At 35.4% G+C, this 22,942-nt stretch overlaps 1 protein-coding gene across 3 annotated transcripts; it reads right to left on the reverse strand.

The window, feature by feature from the left end:
- Window positions 1–489: 489 nt before the first annotated feature.
- On the reverse strand, window positions 490–21,505 carry LOC145306777 (uncharacterized). Of its 3 annotated transcripts, none has more exons than XM_080149073.1 (17): window positions 21,433–21,505; window positions 20,487–20,604; window positions 18,352–18,418; window positions 17,372–17,465; window positions 16,145–16,322; window positions 15,624–15,684; window positions 14,286–14,348; window positions 12,518–12,565; window positions 11,836–11,883; window positions 10,763–10,878; window positions 9,297–9,358; window positions 7,922–7,979; window positions 4,662–4,759; window positions 4,173–4,247; window positions 3,134–3,230; window positions 2,658–2,770; window positions 490–555 (listed from the first exon to the last, which is right to left on the reverse strand). In XM_080149073.1, exons 2-17 carry the CDS (start codon window positions 20,601–20,603, stop codon window positions 498–500), a joined length of 1,353 nt encoding a protein of 450 aa, XP_080005199.1. In that variant the 5' UTR covers window position 20,604; window positions 21,433–21,505; the 3' UTR covers window positions 490–497. The 3 variants fall into 3 exon arrangements, with proteins under 3 accessions (XP_080005199.1, XP_080005198.1, XP_080005197.1); XM_080149072.1 differs by lacking the exon at window positions 7,922–7,979 and adding an exon at window positions 7,556–7,613 and having other exon boundaries at window positions 11,830–11,883; XM_080149071.1 differs by having other exon boundaries at window positions 11,830–11,883.
- Window positions 21,506–22,942: the final 1,437 nt, after the last annotated feature.

Below are 22,942 nucleotides of genomic sequence, written 5' to 3' on the forward strand. Positions count from 1 at the left end.
CCGGTGGATTAGAACCGGTTCTCATCCATGTGAAAAAATTATGTCTAGCATCGTAGTTTTCTACGAAAATCATAATGTACAAGTATATAAGATTGAGTTTTTTTTAAAGCAACATGTGCCTTGACATATCGGGGCTTAAAAACTGGTTTAAGTTTACAAGCCTATTATCCTTATAATAAAGTAACAGAATGTCTATCTGTCTGTCTGTTTGTTTGTACCAAAGGATCTTGCTAACCGCTGAACCAATATGATTCTCCTTTACATATGGCTTACCACATTTTAGTGGAAGTTTACAAAAACATAGGAAATCGGATGGTTTTAGACTATTTCATTTTTTAACCTAAATTTTGAAAAGTTTTATCAATTTTTGACATTCGTGGAAAATAGTCTCTAATATAATGCTGTACATGAATTTTAAGTATGTCAACTTACAACCGGTTCTAATCCAGCAGATACTTAGGGGTTTCAAAGCCAAATTGAAAAAAATATTTATTTTATTATTCTTTGCCTTCATCATGTTGAGCAGCAAATAATCCTCTCAGCTCGTTGTCCAGTCTGAAAATAGAATAATGAGAAATAAGGGAGGGTATTATTTTTAAAACCGTTTTTTAAAGATGATCCAAACGTTTGCAAAAATATAAAAAATATGTAACTAGGAGAAGGGAAAAAAAATAAATAAAAAGTCCTGTAAACATTATTTCTATTTTTTCCCCTCCTATGAAATATTTTGCAGAAGGGGAAAAAAATAAATCTTGTGCAGAATATACACACCTGATTTCTTTTTTAAAAGCGAAGCTTTTCTATATTTAGGGTCGGTCCGTCCGTCCGTCACGGATAGCTTTTTTCGTTAATTTAGACATGTTAGAATTGTCCTATCGATTTCAAATTTTGCATGGTGATTCCTTTAGTAGTTAGGTACGATTTAGAAAGCGTAGCAACTCTATAATCATTACCAAAATGTCCGTACGTCCATTTTAAACATGTTAATATTTTTACTTTTTTAAATAGCTTTTTTCGTTAATTTAGGCATGTTAGAATTGTCCTATAGATTTCAAATTTTGCATGGTGATTCCTGTAATAGTTAGGTACGAGTTAGAAAGCGTAGCAAATCTATAATCATTACCAGAATGTCCGTACGTCCATTTTAAACATGTTGATTTTTTTTACATTTTTAACAACAAATTTGTATGTAACCTAATTATCCGATTGGTCTGATTTTTGGTATACTGATTCCTGGGACAACAAAGTACAATATTATAAGCGAAGCAACTCTATAATCAAGTCCTAAAAATGTAAGTATGTCCATAATTATTTTCCTGTATCAAGCAGTTTTTCAACAACTTTACTTACAATTTTGCTTTGACTCTTATACATTCGCATTCTGATCATTCAGTTCTGACATTATACAAGTGTTAATGTCCGTTTGTCCTACCGTTTCAGAGCTTCGCTTTTATGGATGTTGTCATCCTTGTTAAATTTAATTGAAAGGCGACACAGTTGTTCACAGACAGACAAGTACCTTATTGAATATTGATTCAGTCTTATTAAAAGACATGGGGCACATGGCGGAACCTTTCTTTTATGAGGTTAAATTTTACAAGACACAAATACAGACAGAGAGACAAACAAACAGACACACAAACATACATTCATAAACAGACAGACAGATAAATACCTAATTGATTCAGTCTTATTAAAAGACATAGGACACATGGCGGAACTTTTCTCTTCTGAGGTTAAGTTTGACAGCCAGACAGACAAACAGACAGACAGATATACATTCATAGACAGACAGACAGATAAATACCTTATTAATTCAGTCTTATTAAAAGACATGGGGCACATGGCGGAACCTTTCTCTTATGAGGTTAAGTTTGACAGACAGACAGACAGACAAACAGACAGACAGACAGACATTCATAGACAGACAGACAGATAAATACCTTATTGATTCAGTCTTATCAAAAGACATGGGACACATGGCGGAACCTTTCTCTTCTGAGGTTAAGTTTGACAGACAGACAGACAGACAGACAGACAGATGGACAGACAGACAGACAGACAGACAGACAGACAGTAATAGACAGACAGACAGATAAATACCTTATTGATTCAGTCTTGTTAAAAGACATGGGACACATGGCTGAACCTTTCTCTTCTGAGGTTAAGTTTGACAGACAGACAGACAAACAAACAGACAGACATACAGACAGACAGCCAGACAAACAGACATACATTCATAGACAGACAGACATATAAATACTTAATTGACTCAGTCTTATTAAAAGACATGGGACACATGGCGGAACCTTTCTCTTATAAGGTTAAATTTGACAAGACAGACAAACAGACAGACAGACATACATTCATAGACAGACAGACAGACAAATACCTTATTGATTCAGTCTTATTAAAAGACATGGGACACATGGCTGAACCTTTCTCTTCTGAGGTTAAGTTTGACAGACAGACAGACACACATTCATAAACAGACAGACAGATAAATACTTTATTGATTCAGTCTTATCAAAAGACATGGACACATGGCGGAACCTTTCTTTTATGAGGTTAAATTACAGATAGACAGACAGACAGACAGACAGACAAACAAACAAACAGACAAACACACAGTCATAGACAGACAGACAGATAAATACCTTATTGATTCAGTCTTATTAAAAGACATGGGGCACATGGCGGAACCTTTCTCTTCTGCCGAAGTTAAATTTGTTGCAAGATTTTCTAAATCTGACAAATAATCATAATCAGCCTGAAAAAATAACAAGGATGAAAATGTCTATCTATCTATCTAGTTATCTATCTTTATCTATCTGTCTATCTATACTATCAGATTGTCAGTCTGTTTCTGTCTGTCTGACTGTTTGTATGTCTATCTATCTTTTTCTCTGTGTTTGTTTATCTGTATATCCATCTGTCTGTCTTCCTTTTGTCTACTTTTAGATTGTCAGTCTGTTTCTGTCCATCTGTCCGTCTGTCTGTAATGCTTTCTATACCTGCCATAAGAGAGATCTGCTAGCTCCCTGTCTGTCTACCTATCATGAGTCTGTCTGTCTACCATAATGTCGTCTACCTATCCATCTGTCCGCCTGTCTGTCTGTAATGCTTTCTATACCTGCCATAAGAGAGATCTGCCAGCTGCCTGTTTCTCATGAATAAGACTGCTCCCCTCCCCTCCAACACCACCAAGGTCAGGGCTTGTGTTCAGTGAACTAAATATCAATCAATCAATTAAAATATTTATCAATCAATTTATCGATTGATAAATTTAGTGATGGATCAATCTATCAATCAATCTACCCATCGATCAATTCATCAATCAATAAATCAACCATTCAACCAATTCATCTATCAATAAATAAATCAACTAATCAACCAATTTATCAATCAATCAATAAATCAACTATTCAAACAATTTATTGATCAATCAGTTTACTGATCGATCAATCAATCGATCAATCAATCAATCATCCAATCAATCAATTAATCAATCAACCAATTTATCAATAAATCAACTATTCAAACAATTTATCGACCAATCAATCTATTTATTGATCAATCAATCAATTATTCAATCAATCAATTAATGAATCTATATGAATCCATCAATGAATTCCTCAATTAATCAATCAATTAATTGCTGTGTAAAAGATGATTTTACAGCAATACTTTGGAATAAGATATCTCAAAAAGTATTAGAGCTAGAAAAATGTTAGAGACATTTTTAGAAAGCTCCAATATCTGTCAATTCTACTGTAATGTGAACGAATTTGCATGATGAACATGAGCCAATTAAGACGATTAAGGAGGTTTGGTGAAGAAACTCTAAAAATGAAACTAAAATTTGATCCCCAAAAGTAATTTTAAAATTTTTTACTATGGGAAGGTACTAATTCAATTTAGGGAAAGCATGTTCTGAACTCACCATAAGGTCCCAGTACATCCTGTGTAAACCGTTTCTATGGTTTTTTCTTCTAACCTAAAAAGCCTTCGGGTGGGGTGTGCCTACTTCAGGCAAAGTTTTGGTCACATGGCAAAATAAAGCCCTACTATTGGTTGAAATTAATTCAAATGATTAACATAAAGCCCTACTGTTGGCTGATTTTTGATCACATGACAAAATGGAGCCCAACTATTGGCTGACATTAAAATACCTGAGGTTACTAAAGTTAAGTCCGACAAGGAAGAGAATACCAAACAGGGCCGTGGCTTTCTTGGCGTGCACAGTACTGAAATATATCCGCTGGATTAGAACCGGTTCTCAGTAATATTATCCGCATAATATCCACGGAGAGCTGTCTATAATACTATGCTATATATATATAAATATTAAAAATATTGGGACCTAATGGGATAAGACAATGGCCAATAAATTTATGTACATCCCCAATGATGATACACAAAATAACCTATTCTGCAGATTAAAATTAGTAGGTAGTTTAAATGTGTGAACCCCTCAACTAAATGAGCCAACCAATAAAAATTCCTAAAGTCCCCAAAGTTGTTAAGATATCGAATAAGAAAACGTTTGGGGACTAGTGTAATAAACAGCCAATTGTCTCCTCTATCTGATATTGGATACAGACCTGCTAACACTCTTATTAAAAAAGTGGTAATTTTGTTCGTAATCATTGGGTACTGACCTGCTACCAATATTTGCTGGCCATGAATATTTCTCCGATTCTAGTTGTGACACTCGTTCTTGTAATCTGTCATTCTCAAGGCGTAGCATGGCATTTTCCTAGATATGATATGGCCTGTATGAAAACAATGTGTGAATACACATTACTGCATATAATTCCTACCTTTTAGGAAACTGTATAATACATCTAATATTATCTATTAGGTAAATTAATAGACAGACAGACAGTCATTCTTGTAATCTGACATTCTCCAGACGTAGCAAGGTTGTTTTCCTAGATATAATATGGCCTGTATGAAAACAATGTGTGAATACACATTACTGCATACTTCCTACATTTTAGAAAACTGAATAATACATCTAATATAATCTAATAGGTAGATTAAAAGACAGATATACAGACAGCTAGACAGACATACCTACAAACAAACAGACAGACTGATAGGTAAACAGACAGACACAAAGAAAGTTATAGACAGACAGTGTTTGTATCTATGTCAGTATGTCCATCTTTCTGTTTGTTCATCTGTATATGTGTTTGTCTTTATGTCTGTATATCCATGTGTCGGTCTGTACTAGGGTTGGGCCGGATATCCGGTGTGGCCGGATATCCGGCCATTTTCAATATCCGGCCGGATACCTGATATTGAAACTATCCGGCCGGATATCCGGCGATATAATCTTTTATATTTTTTATTTTTTTTTAATCTTCAATGGCTTTAATTTTCTTATTATTGAAGCTAGAAGAACAATTTTTTCTGAATATGTTTGTTTATGTAAATTTTATATTAGAAATCTCAAAACATAAATTTTGGCGGTGGCAGCAGTACTTGGCAGCTGCCAGCCGCAAACCGACGGTTGGCAGGTAAACGGCAACAGATTTTATGAAATTGTAATATGTCATGAAGATATATAAAAAAAGTTTAAAATTTGAAATCTTCAAGTAAAAATTTGCGGTCACAGGAACCGTTTAAAGATATCTGGAGACCTGGAGGTTCAGGACTTGTAGGATTATACCTGGAACCTGAAATCGACTTGAACACCTATATTACATATGAGGGTGTACAACTATAGGATATTTTAGTATTAGATAACATGAAATGCTTTGTTTAAGTAAAAAAATATTTTTACTTTTTACCTAAATGACCTTACCAGATTTGCTGGTATCCTGTACCAATATTTCGAAAGTCACTCAGTTATAGCCCTCTACCTTTTATACACATAAAATGGGATAGAAAAAAATCAGAGGGGGGGGGGAGGGGAGGCATTCAACGCCACCTCCCCGCCAATCCTCCAACCGTTAGAGATTGATATTACAGATTGAGAGTAGTAATAGTTAATTAGATTTATTTACTAAGCTTTTTTGTCTGTAGCAAAGGATCTTGCTAACTGCTGAACCGATATGGTTCTCCTTTAGATTGAAGCTTCTTATAAGTCCCAGGGTGGTTTTAGGCTGTTTAATTTTTATAAAAAAGTCGTTGTAAGGTTTTAAGTTATTTTTCTGCACTTTCATGTCCCTTCTAATATATATCCCTAGATAATAAGGACGCAGTTGCTAGTATAATATAAAACATCAGTTTATGAAGAAATTTTTTTTGCGGGAATAGTCCCTTTCGTGGCAACGCCCCTTAAAGAGCAATTATTCGTATTTTCACAGTAGCGTATCTCCTATTTCTAGCCCTTCGCGGGGGACTCTAACCTTGCGGGGCCAATTGCCTTACCCTGCGGGGAAATCACCTTACCAAATATAACCTAACCTAAAATAACCTATTAAAAGCAATTTAAAAAATAAAACGAATCGCCTCTTAAGGTGCGTTGCCACGAAAGGGACTATATATATATATATATAGGGTAATTTGGCCGGATAACCGGATATTTGCCGGATATCCGGCATTTAAAATTAGCCGGATATCCAGTATCCGGCCAAAAAAATATCCGGCCCAACCCTAGTCTGTACATCTATCCATCTGTCTTTCTGTCTGTACTTCTATGTATGTGTTTATTTCAATGTCAGTATGTCCATCTATCTGTCTGTCTGTTTATCTCTATATGTGTCTCTTTCCATGTTTTTATGTCAATCTGTCCATATGTCTGTCTGTACTTCTGTGTATGTGTTTCTATTATAGTTGGGCCGGATATCCGGCTAATTTTTAATGCCGGATATCGGGAATTTGCTGGATATCGAACGTTGGCCAGATATCCAGCCGGAACCGGATATCCGGTATCTGGTCCAACCCTAGTTTCTATCCATGTGTTTATGACAATCTGTCCATCTGTCTGTATGTCCACCATCCATCCATCAGTCTGTCTGTTTATCTGTATATGAGTTATATATATGTCTGTCTGTCCATCCATCCATCTGTCTGTATGTTTATCTGTTTTTATATATGTCTGTGTGTCTATCCATCTGTCTGTCTTTTTAACTTTATCTGTATATGTGTTTTTATATGTCTGTATGTCTTTCTGTTTCTGTGTTTGTATCCATTTCTGTATGTCCATCCGTCCGTCCGTCCGTCCGTCTGTCTGTCTGTCTGTCTGTCTGTCTGTCTGTCTGTCTGTCTGTCTGTCTGTCTGTCTGTATGTCTGTCTGTCTGTCTGTCTGTCATCCATCCGTCCATCCATCGATCCGTCCGTCTGTCTGTCTGTCTGTCCATAAGTGTATGAACTAACCTCTGACAGAAGTTTGAGCTGTTCCTCTAGAGATGTCACATATTCCTTTTTCTTCTTTCTATCTATCTGTCTGTCTGTCTGTCTGTCTGTCTGTCTGTCTGACTGTCTGTCTGTCTGTCTGTCTGTCTGTCTGTCTGTCTGTCTGTCTGTCTGTCTGTCATCCATCCGTCCATCCATCGATCCGTCCGTCTGTCTGTCTGTCTGTCCATAAGTGTATGAACTAACCTCTGACAGAAGTTTGAGCTGTTCCTCTAGAGATGTCACATATTCCTTTTTCTTCTTTCTATCTATCTGTCTGTCTGTCTGTCTGTCTGTCTGACTGTCTGTCTGTCTGTCTGTCTGTCTGTCTGTCTGTCTGTCTGTCTGTCTGACTGTCTGTCTGTCTGTCTGTCTGACTGTGTCTGACTGACTGTCTGTCTGTCAGTCTGTCTGTCCATAAGTGTATGAACTAACCTCTTACAGAAGTTTGAGCTGTTCCTCCAGAGATGTCACATATTCCTTTTTCTTCTTTCTATCTGTCTGTCTGTCTGTATGTCTGTCTGTCTGTCTGTCTGTCTGTCTGTCTGACTGTCCATAAGTGTATGAACTAACCTCTGACAGAAGTTTGAGCTGCTCCTCCAGAGATGTCACATATTCCTTCTTCTTCTTTCTACCAGAGACAGAGAGGGGACAATGGGCTATTTATTACACTAGTCCCCAGAGTTTTATAATAACATTTTCTTATTCGTTGGCTTAACAACTTTGGGGGCCTTAGTAAATTTTAATTGGTTGTTTTAATAAGTTAGTAAAGTGTTCAAACGTTTTAACCACTAATTTAAACTATGGAATGGGGAATATTTTGTGTTTCATCATTGGGGATGTACATCAATTTATAGGCCATTGTCTTATCCCTTTAGATCCCTGTCTTTCTGCAGATTCGGGGGGATATGGCAATAAAGGATAAAAAGGAATTGATGCCCCAAGGAAGGGGACATTAAATTACACTGGTACCCAAAGTTTTATAACCATGTTATTAAAATTGGTTGGCTCATAATTTCGGTACTAAATTTTGATTGGTTAGTACAAAACTAGCAGAGTTACTTAACATAACACAACCAATAATATAAATCTACAGAAGAGGTAATCTTGTTTATCACCACTGGGGATGTATTCTAATTCATTACCCAATATCATATCCCTGGGATTTCCTTAGAGATCTTAAGGGACAGAACAATGGACAATAAAGAGGGGAGGAAATTTTGACACATTTGCGTAAACCTGGTATTTAGGCTTTATCTTTGGACTGAGAGGATAGGTTATTAATGATTCAATCATTCTTATATGATGAATTTTCCCAAGATTTAAGATTTTTTTGGATAGGCCTCCAGGTTGTCTCTGTACAGGTAACAAATAAAAAACCAATTTTAATTAAAGAGTTAGATGTCAGCTTATGAAACAAAATATGTATGTTTTTTCTTCAAATATGTGAATAATATTAAAAAAGATGCATATTTTGTTTTATAAGTTGACCTCTAACTCTTCAAAAAAAAAAACATTTGATTTTTAACTTTTACCTGTACAGAGACCACCGAGAAGCCTTGAGCTCCGGAACCTTGAGGCCTATCCAAAAAATCTTACAACTTGGGAAAATTCATCATATAAGAATGATTGTATCATTAATAACCTATCCTCTCAGTCCAAAGATAAAGCCTATACACCAGGTTTACGCAAATGTGTCAGAACTTTCCCCCTTCTTGTTATATTTCCCAAGGATTTAGAAGGATAAGACAATAACCGTAAAAATTGATGTAATCCCCAATGATGATACACATATTAATAGTTATATAGAATACAATGAGTGGTTGAATTAATTCAATTGTCCTCTATTAAACTGTAAATTACACTGGTACCCAAAGTTTGATGACCATAGTACCCAAAGTTTTATAACCATAGTACCCAAAGTTTTATAATCATGTGCCCCCCATTCCTGGAAATACAGGCGCTCTCGCGATTCTTGATCATACGCTGCTGCCGCTTCAAATTCCGTAACTGAAAATAAAAATAGTTTTTTTCTCTCGTATTCTTTCGAATCCTGTGGATAGGAACCGGTTCTCATCCATACAAAAATCTATGCCTAGCATCATATTATATCCAGCTTTCTACGAATATAAAATGTACAATCATAAGATTAAAACCAGTTTTTTTAGCCCGTGCCTACGGCATCTCGGGGCAAAAAAAACTGGTTTTAATCTTATAATTGTACATTCTACATATATCCGCGGAAAGCCGTTTATAATGCGATGAAAGAAATAACTATGATCGTATTATAGACAGCTTTACACGGATACAAAATGTACAACTATCCTAATATATATAGTAAGTTTTTTTTTGGGTGTAGTGAAGGATCTCGCTAACCGCTGAACCGATAAGGTCCTCCTTAACAGTGAAGCTACTTGTAGGTCTTGGGATGGTTTTAGGCTATTTTATCTTTATAAAAAGTGTGGGTAGGTATGGTTTTCGTCTATTTTTGTGCCCCTTCCATATTCCTTCGAATATAGAGCCCCTAGATGCTAGGGGCGCAGCCGCTAGTAAGGGTAAATTCAGTGTATTTTATCCCCGAGGTGTCGCTAGATTAGAACCAGTTCTCAGCCATACTGTAAAATATTATTTTTGAATCGTATTATAGACAATTTTAACAAATATTAAAATAAAAAACATAAAATTAATACCTAATAATTTTAGTTTTAAATTTTTTTAAACTTTTTTTAGCGGGGGGGGGGGGGTGGTAATTTTTTTCTAGAGACCTTCTGCTAAGTTACTCTGCAAAGGAAAACCATATTGGTTTAGCAGTTAGCGAGATCCTTCGGCACAAACAGATACACACAAAGATCCTGTTACTTTATTATAAGAACTAGTGGTTTCGGCCGAAAAGGTAATTTAACAAAACAAATTTGGTACCTAAAAAATAAAATCAGTAGGTAGGTATATTCCCTGAAGAGTAGAGCCCAATCGGTTCAGTGGTTACCGAGATCTTAAGCTTCAGACAGACAGATAGAGAAACAGACAAACAAACAGACAAATAGACATCCTTTTACTTTATCATAAGAAGATATCCTTGTCTAACCTCTCAAAAGAGAGAGGGGACATTGTGCTGTTTTATAATAACGTTGTCTTATTCATCGGCTTTGTGGTCTTTTAATGGATTATTATTGGTTAGTTTATGAATTTGAGTGTCCAAACTTTTTAACCACTAATTATCACCTACGGGGTAGTTTTCTATAGAATCATTGGGGATGTAATCGGCCATTGTCTTATCCCTTTAGATCCCTGCGTTTTACAGTAATTTATCACATCGTATTATAGACAGCTTTCCGCGGACATTATCCGGATAGTATTGCTGAGAACCGGCTATAATCCAGCGGATATTAATCGTTTTAAAGTACGTAGACTAACCTCTTCTGAATTGTGAGCAATAGTTGGTGGAGCTGCAGGACGCGTCACGTGACTTTGGGTACCCGTCGTTGGGATCAGCTGATTTTGGGTACCCGCCACCGGGTTCAGGTGAGGTACTGAGGTAATTTTGGTCTTCTTTACTTCGTTAGGAGGTTTTAGGCTGTTTTTTTTAAAGTAATGGTTGGTTTTAGGCTCTTTTTTAGTATTTGGATGGTTTTAGGCTATTTCTTAAATATTGGGATATTTTAGGGCTCTTTTTAAAAGTATTGAGAAAAATATTTTGAGTTCTCTATTTTATAGGTATTCATTTTTTCCACATATTTTGTTGTTTTTTTATGCTTCATGTTTTCAGAACATGTTTTTTTTATTTTTCTCCTCTTTTTACATATTTTTATTCCCCACCCCCCTTTAGCAGGGCTCAACACGTAGTGCATCCGCTCGTCGTCGGGAAGGTAATAAGTTCGAATCTCGGCCCGACACCGCGTCCTAACTAAAGACGTTAAAAATGGTTCCCACTGCTACTATGTCAGATGCGCGATGTAAATAGTTAAGAGTGGGGGGAATGCCTTGGCCCAAAACAGGCGCAACTCGTTACCATGCACAGTTGGGACTTCTTAGACAAAGGTCGTGCATCTCAGAGAGTTGGTTGTTTGATGGGCGAATGGACGCTTTACACCGCAATCATAAGCGGTGTATGTTTCAAGGTGCGTGGAGAAAGGTCTAGAACCCGAAGCGACACCAAACCACCTCTCAGCAAGGGACCCAATGCAGAATATAATACACCCCTGGCTGTTTTTTTAAAGTATTGCAATGGTTTTATGCTATAAAGAAGACCTATGGTGTTCTCTATTCGTTAAGTTTTAGGCTGTTTTTTTAAAGTAATGGTTGGTTTTAGGCTATTTAAATAAAAATATTTGGATTGTTTCAGGCTGTTTATTAAGTATTTGGATGGTATTAACCTGTCTTTTAACCACATTGCGATGGATTTAGGCTGTTTTTAAAAAGTATTTGGATGGTTTTAGGCTGTTTTTAAACATATTGCGATGGTTTTATGCTATAAAGAAGACCTATGCCTGAATTTAATTGTGTTGTCAGATGTGGATTGTATGTATTTAATTCTCCTATACATTCATAAAACTGATTTTAGAAACCTCTAGGGGACTAAATCCAGAAAGGGGGGGGGGGGGCATTGGGCTGTTTATTACACTTGTCCCCAAAGTTTCATAATAACATTTCTCGTATTCATTCGAATCCGGTGGATAGAAACCGGTTCTCATCCATACGAAAAAACTATGTCTAGCATCGTATTATATCCAGTTTTCTACGAATATAGAAGTGTACAATCATAAGATTAAAACCAGTTTTTTTAGCCGGTGCCTTCGGCACCTCGGGGCTAAAAAAACTGGTTTTATTCTCATAATTGTACTTTCTATATCCGCGGAAAGCCGTTTATAATACGATGCGAGAAATAACTATTCTTATTCGTTAGCTTAACATACTTGCAGCCTTTTATTGAATTTTGATTTGTTGGTTCATTTAGTTTCAAACGTTTCAACCACTAATTATAATCTACAGAAAAGGTAATCTTGTCTATAATCATTGGGAATGTATATCAATTTATCCTTATCACTTTAGTTTCATAAGTTTTAAATATTTCTTTATAACATCGTATTACAGACAGCTTTCCGCAGATATTATGCGGATAGTACTATTGAGAACCGGTTCTAATCCAGCGGATATTAATCAATTTTATGCCTGTAGTGATGTTTTGATACTGATAACTGTTGTTCGTCTCACTCTTGACTAAAATATAAATGATTATTAGCGGCTATGTCCCCTTTTCAAAAGTAAAAGGTAAAAAAAAATTTTTGGAGGGGTCATTTTTTTTTATCAGTGCAAGGTTGCGGTCGGTACCCCCCCCCCCCCACCCAAAAAAAAAAAAAATTAGTTATAAAATTTACCAGGACCTATGAGAAATTACTCTGTAAAGGTAAACCATATCAGTTCTGTGGTTAGAGACAGACAGACAAACGGAGATCCTTTATCATACTTTATCATAAGAATTTATCGCATCGTATTATAGACAGCTTTCTCGGATATTGAAATGAAGAAAAAAACTGGTATTAATCTTGTGATTTATGTTCAAATATTCGTGGAAAATTGTTTGTAATACAATGTTATAGAGGATTTTCAGTATGGCTAAAAACCGGTTCTAATCCAGCGGATTTTCATTGGTTTCTAAGACCTACTGGAAAATAAATTTTAGAATATCTTGGAATCCTATTAAAATCCGCTAAATAACCATCAGTTCTAAGCCATGCTGAAAAATAAGATTTCGTAACGTATTACAGACAATTTTTCATTCGTTATAAATCTGGATTTTTTAAAAATTTCTTTATATTTTAATAGCCGCGGAAAACTTGTCTACATACAATTCGATTATTAAGTACCTAGGTAACTATTCTTTTTTTATGGAGTATATGAATATTTTTATAAACTATACAAGACATGTTTTTTTATGATAGCTCCGAATCTAATAAATATTCTGAGGCGGATTCTTTAAAAAAAAATAATGGTCGCTGCCAGCTGGTGAGGCAAAATTGTTTTTTTTTTGTAAAAAAATCCTCCAAAATCACATAAAAAATCTACAAAAATTAAACAAAATCTTATGTTAATAACCCTTTTATGATTTTTGTAGATTTTTTGTGCGATTTTGGAGGATTTTTCACAAAAATAATTTTGCCCCACCAGCGATCAGCTACCCTAATTTTTTTATGAATCCACCTTTGATCCATAATGAAAAAACATGTCGCGTATAGTAACATCCATAAGTAGCGAAGCACAAACAGATAAAGTAAATTATTGACCAGATGTTCAGGTACTATCCTTATAATAAAGTAACAGGATGTTTATCTGTCTGTTTGTTTAGAAGGATCTCGCTAACTGCTGAACCAATTGGGTTCTCCTTAACAGGGTAGCTCCTTATAGTTCCCGGGAAGATTTATAATTATTTTGGGGAATTGTACCACAACCCACCCAAGAGAAATCACAAAAATCGAAAATTACCTAAAGACTTGAATGCAACAAAGACATGAAATAAACGTTTACAGTTTAGAGGCATCTAGAGGCGCGAAGCCGCTAGTATGCGATAATTTAACAGTATAAAATCACGAAACTTTTAAAAACCTTTAGTTCAGTGTATAACGTTTCAATTACTAATTTTAATCTACAAAACAGGGTAATTTTGGGAATGTATTGTACATCAATTTAACAGCAATTGTCTTATCCCTTTAGATCCCTGGTCTATCAGTGAAAGTCTTTTTTAGTAGCGAAGCTACTCTATGATTCACTTTGTCCGTCAGTCAGTCCGTAACGCTATGGGTGAAATGGAATTTACTCAGCTCCTATAAAAGATAGAAAGTTAAAAGTTTTTGACAACATTTCTATTATTAACGAGCACAATTAACTGTAAAACATCAATAGCGGTCGGACCACTTTTTAGCAGGTTTTAGGCTATTTTTACCTATAATAGAAGTTGGTGTAGTGTAATACCTTCCATCCGACCCCAAGGTCAAGACAATGGGTGCTGAAATAATAAATAAAGGGTTCTACTGCAGTTCACGGTAAATATTGCTGGTAATGAATATTGCTAAAAATTTATGAATTTTAAAGGATGCTAGCTGCCAAACGGCTGAACGTAGAGATCACGCTTGCACACTATTTTAAGCGGCATAAGAAGGCCTACAAATAAACTGGAATAGCCATAAATCAATAATGCATAATTATCTCGCAGTGCAGAGAAATGCGCGAAAAAGACCTATTTTACTCGGTTTTTCTTCAGTGAAGCTTTCCCTGTGCATCATTGGATCTTGGCTATTCCAGATTATTTGTAGGCCTTCTAATGCCGCTTAAAATGGTGTACGGGTATGATCTGTACGTTCAGCCGTTTGGCAGCTAGCAGCCTTTAAAATTCATAAATTTTTAGCAATATTTGTTACCAGCAATATTTTACCGTGAACTGCAGTAGATCCAAACTTTGGGTTCTTTTAAAAAGGTTATTAAATAGAGAACCTCTTTTCCAGTATGGCTTCAAAGAAACCAATTAATATCTGCTGGATTAGAACCGGTTCAGTCAGCCATACTGAAAAATTATATATAGCATCGTATAACAGACAATTTCCCACAAATATTATGATAAAAATCATGATATTAAAACCGAAAAACTTGTTTTATACCTAATATTTTTCATTTTAATATCCGCAAAAAGCTGTCTATAATACGATGCGATAAATAACTATTCTAAAATTCGTCTAGGTCTGTCTGTAACAAATACACTATGATTCAAGGAGGGACGAGACAATGAACTGTAAATTAAACTGGAACCCAAAGTACTTTATCAAAATCGTTGGAATTAAAACTTTGGGTACTTTTAACAAAACTTACAGTGAACATCTGTCTGTCTGTCTGTCTAACAATCTTGATAAATGTATATCCAGCTATAATCTATCTACCTAGCTAAATGTCTACTGCTATCCTATCTTCTTTGCTAGATTAGAATATTTACATAAGTTTATATAAATCATTGATACTAAATGATAAACATAAGAATATGTTGCTAGAGGCAGGATCTAACGCAAACATAGAGTGCAAGCTAAAGTTATATAATCAACGATTTTTAATTAGTAACCCTAGGAACATGCGATGAGATGTTTGTCTATATGGCTTTCTACCTCGCTAGCTAAATGTTTTCTTTCTAAATATCTAGGTACCTTGATAATTTGATAAATGTATATATATTCATCTATCTTAATAAATGGGTGTCGGTCTGTCTGTTTATCTATCTATCTATCTATCTACAAACCTGTCGCTTGTTGTAAATTTTGCAAGGTAGGTACAGGGCGTTTTATTTTGGGTATGGGCAACTGATGAAACAGATAATTTTTTTTATGGTTTTTTTGGACTTTGGGTACTATAGGTAACCATTGTAATTTTTCTTTTTTTTGGCTTATTATTTAGACTTTGGGTTCTAGAAACGAAGCAATTTTTCCTTTTTTAGCTAATTTTTTATGCTTTAGGTACCTACTTATAAAGAGAATATCAAGGCGACGTATAGTAATGAATCGTGGTCAAACAACCCAGAGAGAGAGGAGAGACAATGGGCTTTTTATTACACTAGTCCCCAAAGTTTTATAAAAACATTTTCTTATTGGTTAGCTCCACAACTATGGTGACTTCATTAAGTTGAGTGTTCTAACATTTCAACTACTAATTTTAAGAAGTGATCATAGTGTATCATGATTGGGGATGTACAGTACATCAATTTATCTGCCATTGTCTTATCCCTGTAGATCCCTGAAAGCAAGCATATAAAATTATCAATTCCTTAGCAGTGCTTTGTTGGGAATTCACCGCGGCAGGCACAGGGCGGCTTGGCGTATGTATGGCGGCAGAGTAGCTGATGAACTGGGCTGGCGGCGGGAGCTGTGGCGGCGGCGGCGAGAGTATGGATTGTTGTGGGGATAGCGGTGGACTGTTGCGTCGGCTGTTGCTTGTGCTGTCACTTAAAGAGGGGGAGGTATGTTGTGCAAAAATCCGTAAAGGTGTGAGTTTTAAGGCTTAAAACCAGTAGTAGAACGATAATATTCACTAAATAAGTGTTTAGAACCATAGACAACATTTTTTATACATAAATATTTAGTGAATATCATCATTTTACAAATGTTTTTTAGTCTTAAAACTCACACCTTTACGGAATTTTAGCACAACCTACCCCCCCTTTATCATAATCTATAGGTAAATACAAAGTAGAAAGATGTCTGTCTGTCTGAAGCTTAAGATCTCAGTAACCAGTGAACCGATTGAGATCTACTCTTCAGGGAATATACCTACTGGTCCTGTGATGGTTTTAAGTATGTTTTTGGGAGATGGGACACCCCCAGTCCCCCCCCCAAAAAAAAATGACCCTTCCCCAAATATTTCACTATATTTTGCTCCAACTCCAGCAAAATATGGCGATGGCGGCTCCCGAAATTAAACAAAAAGTTGGAAAAGTTACAGCCAGCGGCTTAGCCGTGAAGCTACTTTTGACTATTTTCAGGCAAAATTCTTTACATATGACATAGGAATCAACATTTTCATTCATTTTTTTGCTTTATTGCATGTAAAATCATACCTACCCATTTCCAAAAGTTTTGGGGAACCTAAATTTCTAGTACCAGCCGCTACCAGCTAGAACCGGCTGTTAGCGGCCGGGAGAGGCCAAGAGTATGATGTGTAGATAGGGCTGGGCCGCCAGCTGCTATTTTCAAATTGTTTGTTTAATTTCGGGAAAATAAACTTACCAAGGATGACACATGCCAAGATTCAGAACAAAATTCGGATTCTAAGTGTCATTTGCGTATTGATTACAAGATGGTTGCATTTAACCTCCCCCCCCCAGTCCCTACTATTTTATTATTTGGACTTTCAAAAGTAAAAAATAGACCTGGAAACAAAATGTTTAAATGATTTTTTTTTATTTAGGTAGGAGCCGGATCCATTTTTTTCAGAGGCGGCTCCGCGAAGCCACAATAAAATCAAGCAGCTCCACAAACAACAACAACAACCTACCTATGGTCCGAGTCTGTCGGTGAACTGGGGGGGAAGGGGGAGTCCGGTTCAGATTTGACACTCTCCCCGTATCCACTTTCACCACAGCTGAGCTCTGCAATTAGAGATAGATAGATAGATATTTAGATAGATAGATAGATAGATATTTAGATAGATAGATAGATAAATATTTATATAGATAGATAGATAAGATTTGACACTCTCCCCGTAACCACTCTCTCCACAGCTTAGCTCTGCAATTAGAGATAGATAGATAGATAGATAAGATTTGACACTCTCCCCGTAACCACTCTCTCCACAACTTAGCTCTGCAATTAGAAAGATAAATAGATAAGATTCATAAAATCAATAATATAGAAAATAAAAAAATCCGTCAAGTAAAAAAGGAAAATTCGTGAATGAAATTGTTGCAGAAGGGGGGGGGGGGACGGAGAAGTGGATTATTTTGCAAAACTAGACTTAAAATTGAAGGGGTGTATATTCTGCATGGGATTCCCTATTAAACGAAGGGAAGGGGGGGGGGGGGGGGTAAAATGAAGAAATAAAAAGATCTGTAAACATTTTTCCAACTTTTTCCCCTCTTTGAGAGAAAAAATTTATTGAAAAATATGTGGGAAGGGTATGGAATGTCGTAATAGTTATTTATCGCATTATAGACAGCTTTCCGCGAATTTTACAATAACAAATTATAAGATTAATACCAGTTTTGTTAGACCCAAGGGGAGGCCCTGGCTAACAAAACTGTTATAAATTCTATGCTTTTTATTTTAATACTTCAGGAAAAATGTCAGCAATACAATGCTATACATGTTTTTTTTTCAGTATGGATGACCAAACTGGTTCTAATCCTGCGGATATTAATCGGTTTGGAAGCCATACTGGAAAAGATCTTAAATGTAGAAAGAAACCACAATTATGATAAACAAAAGTAGGTACCCAAGGTTTTGTTTTAAAACTTTGGGTACCAAAAAAATGTTTACCTGGAAAAATTTGGTCCTGCAGTCCGTGGAGATCAAACTCCATCATTCCTGTCAACATCTCTTCATCCTGAATAATATCCGCTGGATTAGAACCGGTTCTCGGCCATACTATCCGAAAAATTAACCACGGACTGCTGTCTATGATACTATGCTATTTATAAATATATAAAACTCAGGGATCTAAAGGGAAAAGACAATGGTAGATGAATGGATGTACATACCCAATGATGATGCACAAAATTATTACTTCTTTAGATCAAAATTAGTGGTTGGAACGTTTAAACATTCAACTTAATAAAATTGTAATCTAAAGGAGGAGTAATTTTTTTCCATACAACCATAAATTTAAGGGGGGGGGGGGTTTAATGCAACCATCTCATAATCAGTGAGCAAATGGCACTTAGAATTCGAATTTCCATCTGAACTTTTGCATGAGTAATCCTTGGTAGGTCTATTTTCCCTAAATCAAACAAAAAGTTGGAAAAGTAACGGCGTGCGGCTCAGTCGTTCGATTTAGGGAAAATAGACCTACCAAGGATTACTCATGCAAAATTTAAGATGGAAATTTGAGTTCTAAGTGCCATTTGCTCGCTGATTACGAGATGGTTGCATTAAACCCCCCCCCCCCCCTTTAACAAACAAGGATGACATTATCCATAAAAGCGAAGCTTTGAAACGGTTAGACAAATAAAAATTAACACATGTAGAGTGTCAGAAATAAATAAGCAGAATATAAATGCATAAGTCTAATAAAATTGTAAGTAAACTTGTTGCAAAATTGAGTAAATACAGTATTCTGTTTTAGGACATGCCTACATTTTTAGGATTTTTTACATAGGACTTGATTATAGATATGCTTCGCTTATAAGAATAAGTAGAAACGTCTAAGGAATCAGTATTTCAAAAAAAAGAGAAAAGGATATGTTATATGTTCTAGGGATGGGAATCCGTCGAATTTTTGGGCCGGATTCGGATTCCGGATTCTGAAGGAATCCGTCAAAAAAAGTGACGGATTCTTGCGGATTCCGGATTCTTATTTTTGGCGGATTCCGGATTCGGATTCCGGATTCTAGCAGTATTTTAAAAGGCCGTCCGTCACAGAGGGATAGCTTTTTTCGTTAATTTATCACTATGTTACTTAGTTGAAGCCTTGATTTGTTTAAAGTGTTGACTTCCAGCATAACTAAAACATTTACATCACATTAGTAATTATTAAAATTTGTTATGTAGAAATTTTTTTTTATCTTTGCCTTCAAACAGAGGGAGTTGTAAGAAAAAAGACGGTAATTTTAGCCTACCAATTTAGAATCCGGAATCCGCTATAAAAAACGGATTCCGGATCCGGATTCGGATTCCAAAATTGGCCAAAAATTGGGCGGATTCCGGATTCCGGATCCGGATTCCCATCACTAATATGTTCTAATATAATTCCCTATTTCTGTTCGTCCGTCTGTCATTCCGTCCCTTAGCTATGGAGGAAATGTGATTTTCTTGGCTGAAACTTCTTGTCAACATTCCCATCATTATGGAGCATAATTAACTATATAACACCCCTGGCTGTCGGACTGCTTAAAAGCAGGTTTTTGGCTAGTTTTATATTCACACTTTCCCCCATATCTTTGGTGTTTACAGTTTTGTTTTAATTTTTTTAAGGTGAAAAATAAAAAAAATATGTTCTAATGAAAAAAAACTATATACCTATCCAGTATGGCTTTGAAATCGATTAATATCCGCTGGATTAGAGCCGATTCTCTGCCATGCTGAAAAATCGTATCACAGACAATTTTCCATGAAAGTTAAAATAAAATTAACACCAATTTGTTTTAATTGTATAGTTTATCATTTTAATAACCGCGGAAAGCTGTCTGTAATACGGCGGTGCAATAAATAAAAATGATCTAAAGGGATAAGACAATTACCGATAAATTTATGTTCTTCCCCTATGATGAAACACAAAATTACCCCATCTATAGATTAAAATTAGTTGTTAAAACGTTTGAGGTAACCAACCAATCAAAATTCGCCAAAGAAGTTAACTTGTTAAGCCAACGAATAAGCAAACGTTCTTATAAAACTTTTGGAACTAGTGTAATAAACAGCCCATTGTCCCCTCTCTCTCTGGATAAATAACTAACCTGATATGAGGCATCGTTGGCAAATTGTTGCAGGTCTAGGTCCTGTGATAGTTGGTGCAACAAATCTTCATCCCCTTCTTCCCCCATCTCGCCTCCAGAATAGTGGCTTGCAGGCATTCTAAATGATGATACACAAAATTACCCTTCTGTAGATTAAATTAGTGGTTGAAAACGGTTGAACAATCGACTTTATGAATTAACCAATCAAAATTTGATAAAAGTTTTTAGGTAATCTCAAGAACAAGAATATGTAATTATAAAACTTTGGGGACTAGTGTTATTAACATTCCTTTCTCCCACCACCTTGCCTCCAGAATAGTGGCCGTAGCAGCATTCTAGATAATCCACTGGATTAGAACCAGTTCTCAGTCATAATATCCGCGGATAACGGTCTATAATACGAGGCGATAAATAACTATAAAACTCAGGGATCTAAATGGATAAGACAATGGTCTATAAATCCTAAATGATCCCAAATGATGATGCACAAAATTACCCCTTCTGTAGATTACTAGGTATTAGAGCTTGAAATCGTTTGAACACTTAATATAATAAAGCAAACAAACAAAATTTGATACCTATAAGAAACCAAGCTTTTTAGCTAATTCCAAGAACAAGAAAATGTGATTATAAAAAACTTTAGGGGACTAGTGTAATTAACAGCCCATAGCTTTATTCTTTATCTTAGGCATGCTAGACCTTGCATGGTGATTCCTGCAGTTTTAAGAAACGATTTAGATAGCGTAACAACTCCATAATCGTTACCAGAAAGTCCGTACATCCATTTTAAACATGTTAATGTTCAAATTGTACCTACCTACCTACCTGTAAATAGTAGGTAGAATTTTACGAAAATTCTAAATTGACAGGTCCGACAAATACTCTATTTCTTAAGCGTTTAGAACAGACACACAGACATCCTGTTACTTTATGAAGTGGATGTTACCTTCAAGCAATTTTTCTGTTAAGCTTTTGAATTTGTTTTTCTTCAATACATTATTAATAAGCATATATTTCTGAAAAATAAAATAAGTACCTTTTATATTATATATATAAAAAATGCATTTCACTACTTTTTTAGTAGGTAGGTTTTGAAAACTAACAAGGATCTAAAGGGATAAGACAATGGCCGATATAATGATATACATCTCCAATGATGACACACAAAGTTAACTCCTCTGTAGATTGAAATTAGTAGTTGAAACGTTTGTACACTCAACTAAATGAACCAACCAAAGAATAAGGTATAACCATCAAGTAAATTATATATTAAATCATAATTGGGAGGCAGATAAAAAAGGTCGTCAATTTTACTAAGTGTACGTTGACCCCAACAACAGCTAAAAATTACTTTATGGATTAAGCTGGAATTAGCCCCAAAGTTATCAAGCCAACAAATAAGAACACATTATTATATTTGATATTCATATTTATATTTATAACACTTAGATAAAAGTACTTCTAGTAACTGCTAATTAAATTGATATGGTTATATTCTTTACTCGCAGTAAAGATTTCTACAAATCTAGGGCATGTTTTTAACTTTTTTAAAGGGGATAAATGGATAAATTAATTGTTAACAATTCATAACCCATAAAGAAAAGAGCTGGGGATGGGACATTGGGCTGTTTATTCGATCCACTAGTCCCTAAAGTTTTATAACAGCGTTTTCTTATTTGTTTGCTTAAAAATTTTGGGGACTTGATTGAGTTTTGATTGTTTGGTTTATGAAGTTGAATGGTTACACGTTTCAACCACTAATTTTACGCAACGGAAGATGTTATTTGGTGTGTTACATCATTGGGGATGTACACCAATTTATCGGCAATTGTCTTATCCCTTTAGATCCCTGCATAAAAAAAGATTCACGGTCTTAAAAGGGACACCAAATCGGTGGTTATGTGCTTCTAGCATATAAAAACCAAGATATAAAATTAAATAGCTTAAAACCTTCTCCCCCCCCCCCCCTATATAATTGGAGAACACTAATCGGTTCAGTAGTTATAGATATTTTATGATACAGACAAAAAAAAACCTTTCTACTTTATATAATAGTTTTTAATAATTTATAATCAATTATTAATTAATATAGAATGCTGTTTTTGTCAATAAAATTGCCTTTTTTCACTTGTTAAACGTTGACTAAACAACACACACACACACACACATACACACACACACACACACTGCCGGTGTAGTATTACTTCAAGACAGAGTCGCCGTATATTTAAAGTCAGGGATCTAAAGGGATAAGACAATGGCCCCTTATTGATGTACATCCCTAATGATAATACACAAAATTATTTCTTCTGTAGATAAAAATTGGTGGTTTAAAGGTTTAGACACTCAACTTAATTGACCACATTGATCGGTTTCAAAGCCAAACTGGAAAATATTTTTCATATTTTTAAAAACTATTTTATGGTACCTCTGTTATATTGTTTATTTATGATAAG

The sequence above is a fragment of the Acartia tonsa genome, chromosome 15 (assembly GCF_053477335.1).
Source record: "Acartia tonsa isolate MP-2025a chromosome 15, ASM5347733v1, whole genome shotgun sequence".
NCBI classification, from domain to species: Eukaryota; Metazoa; Arthropoda; class Copepoda; order Calanoida; family Acartiidae; genus Acartia; species Acartia tonsa.

Coding starts and splice junctions, on each gene's coding strand:
- LOC145306777 (XM_080149072.1), bottom strand. CDS start 20,603: ATGCCTGCAAGCCACTATTCTGGAGGCGAGATGGGGGAAGAAGGGGAT. Junction 17,466..18,351: donor GCAGGACCAAATTTTTCCAG/GTAAACATTTTT, acceptor CTCTAATTGCAG/AGCTCAGCTGTGGTGAAAGT. Junction 7,614..9,296: donor GAGAGCGCCTGTATTTCCAG/GAATGGGGGGCA, acceptor ACAGATAGATAG/AAAGAAGAAAAAGGAATATG.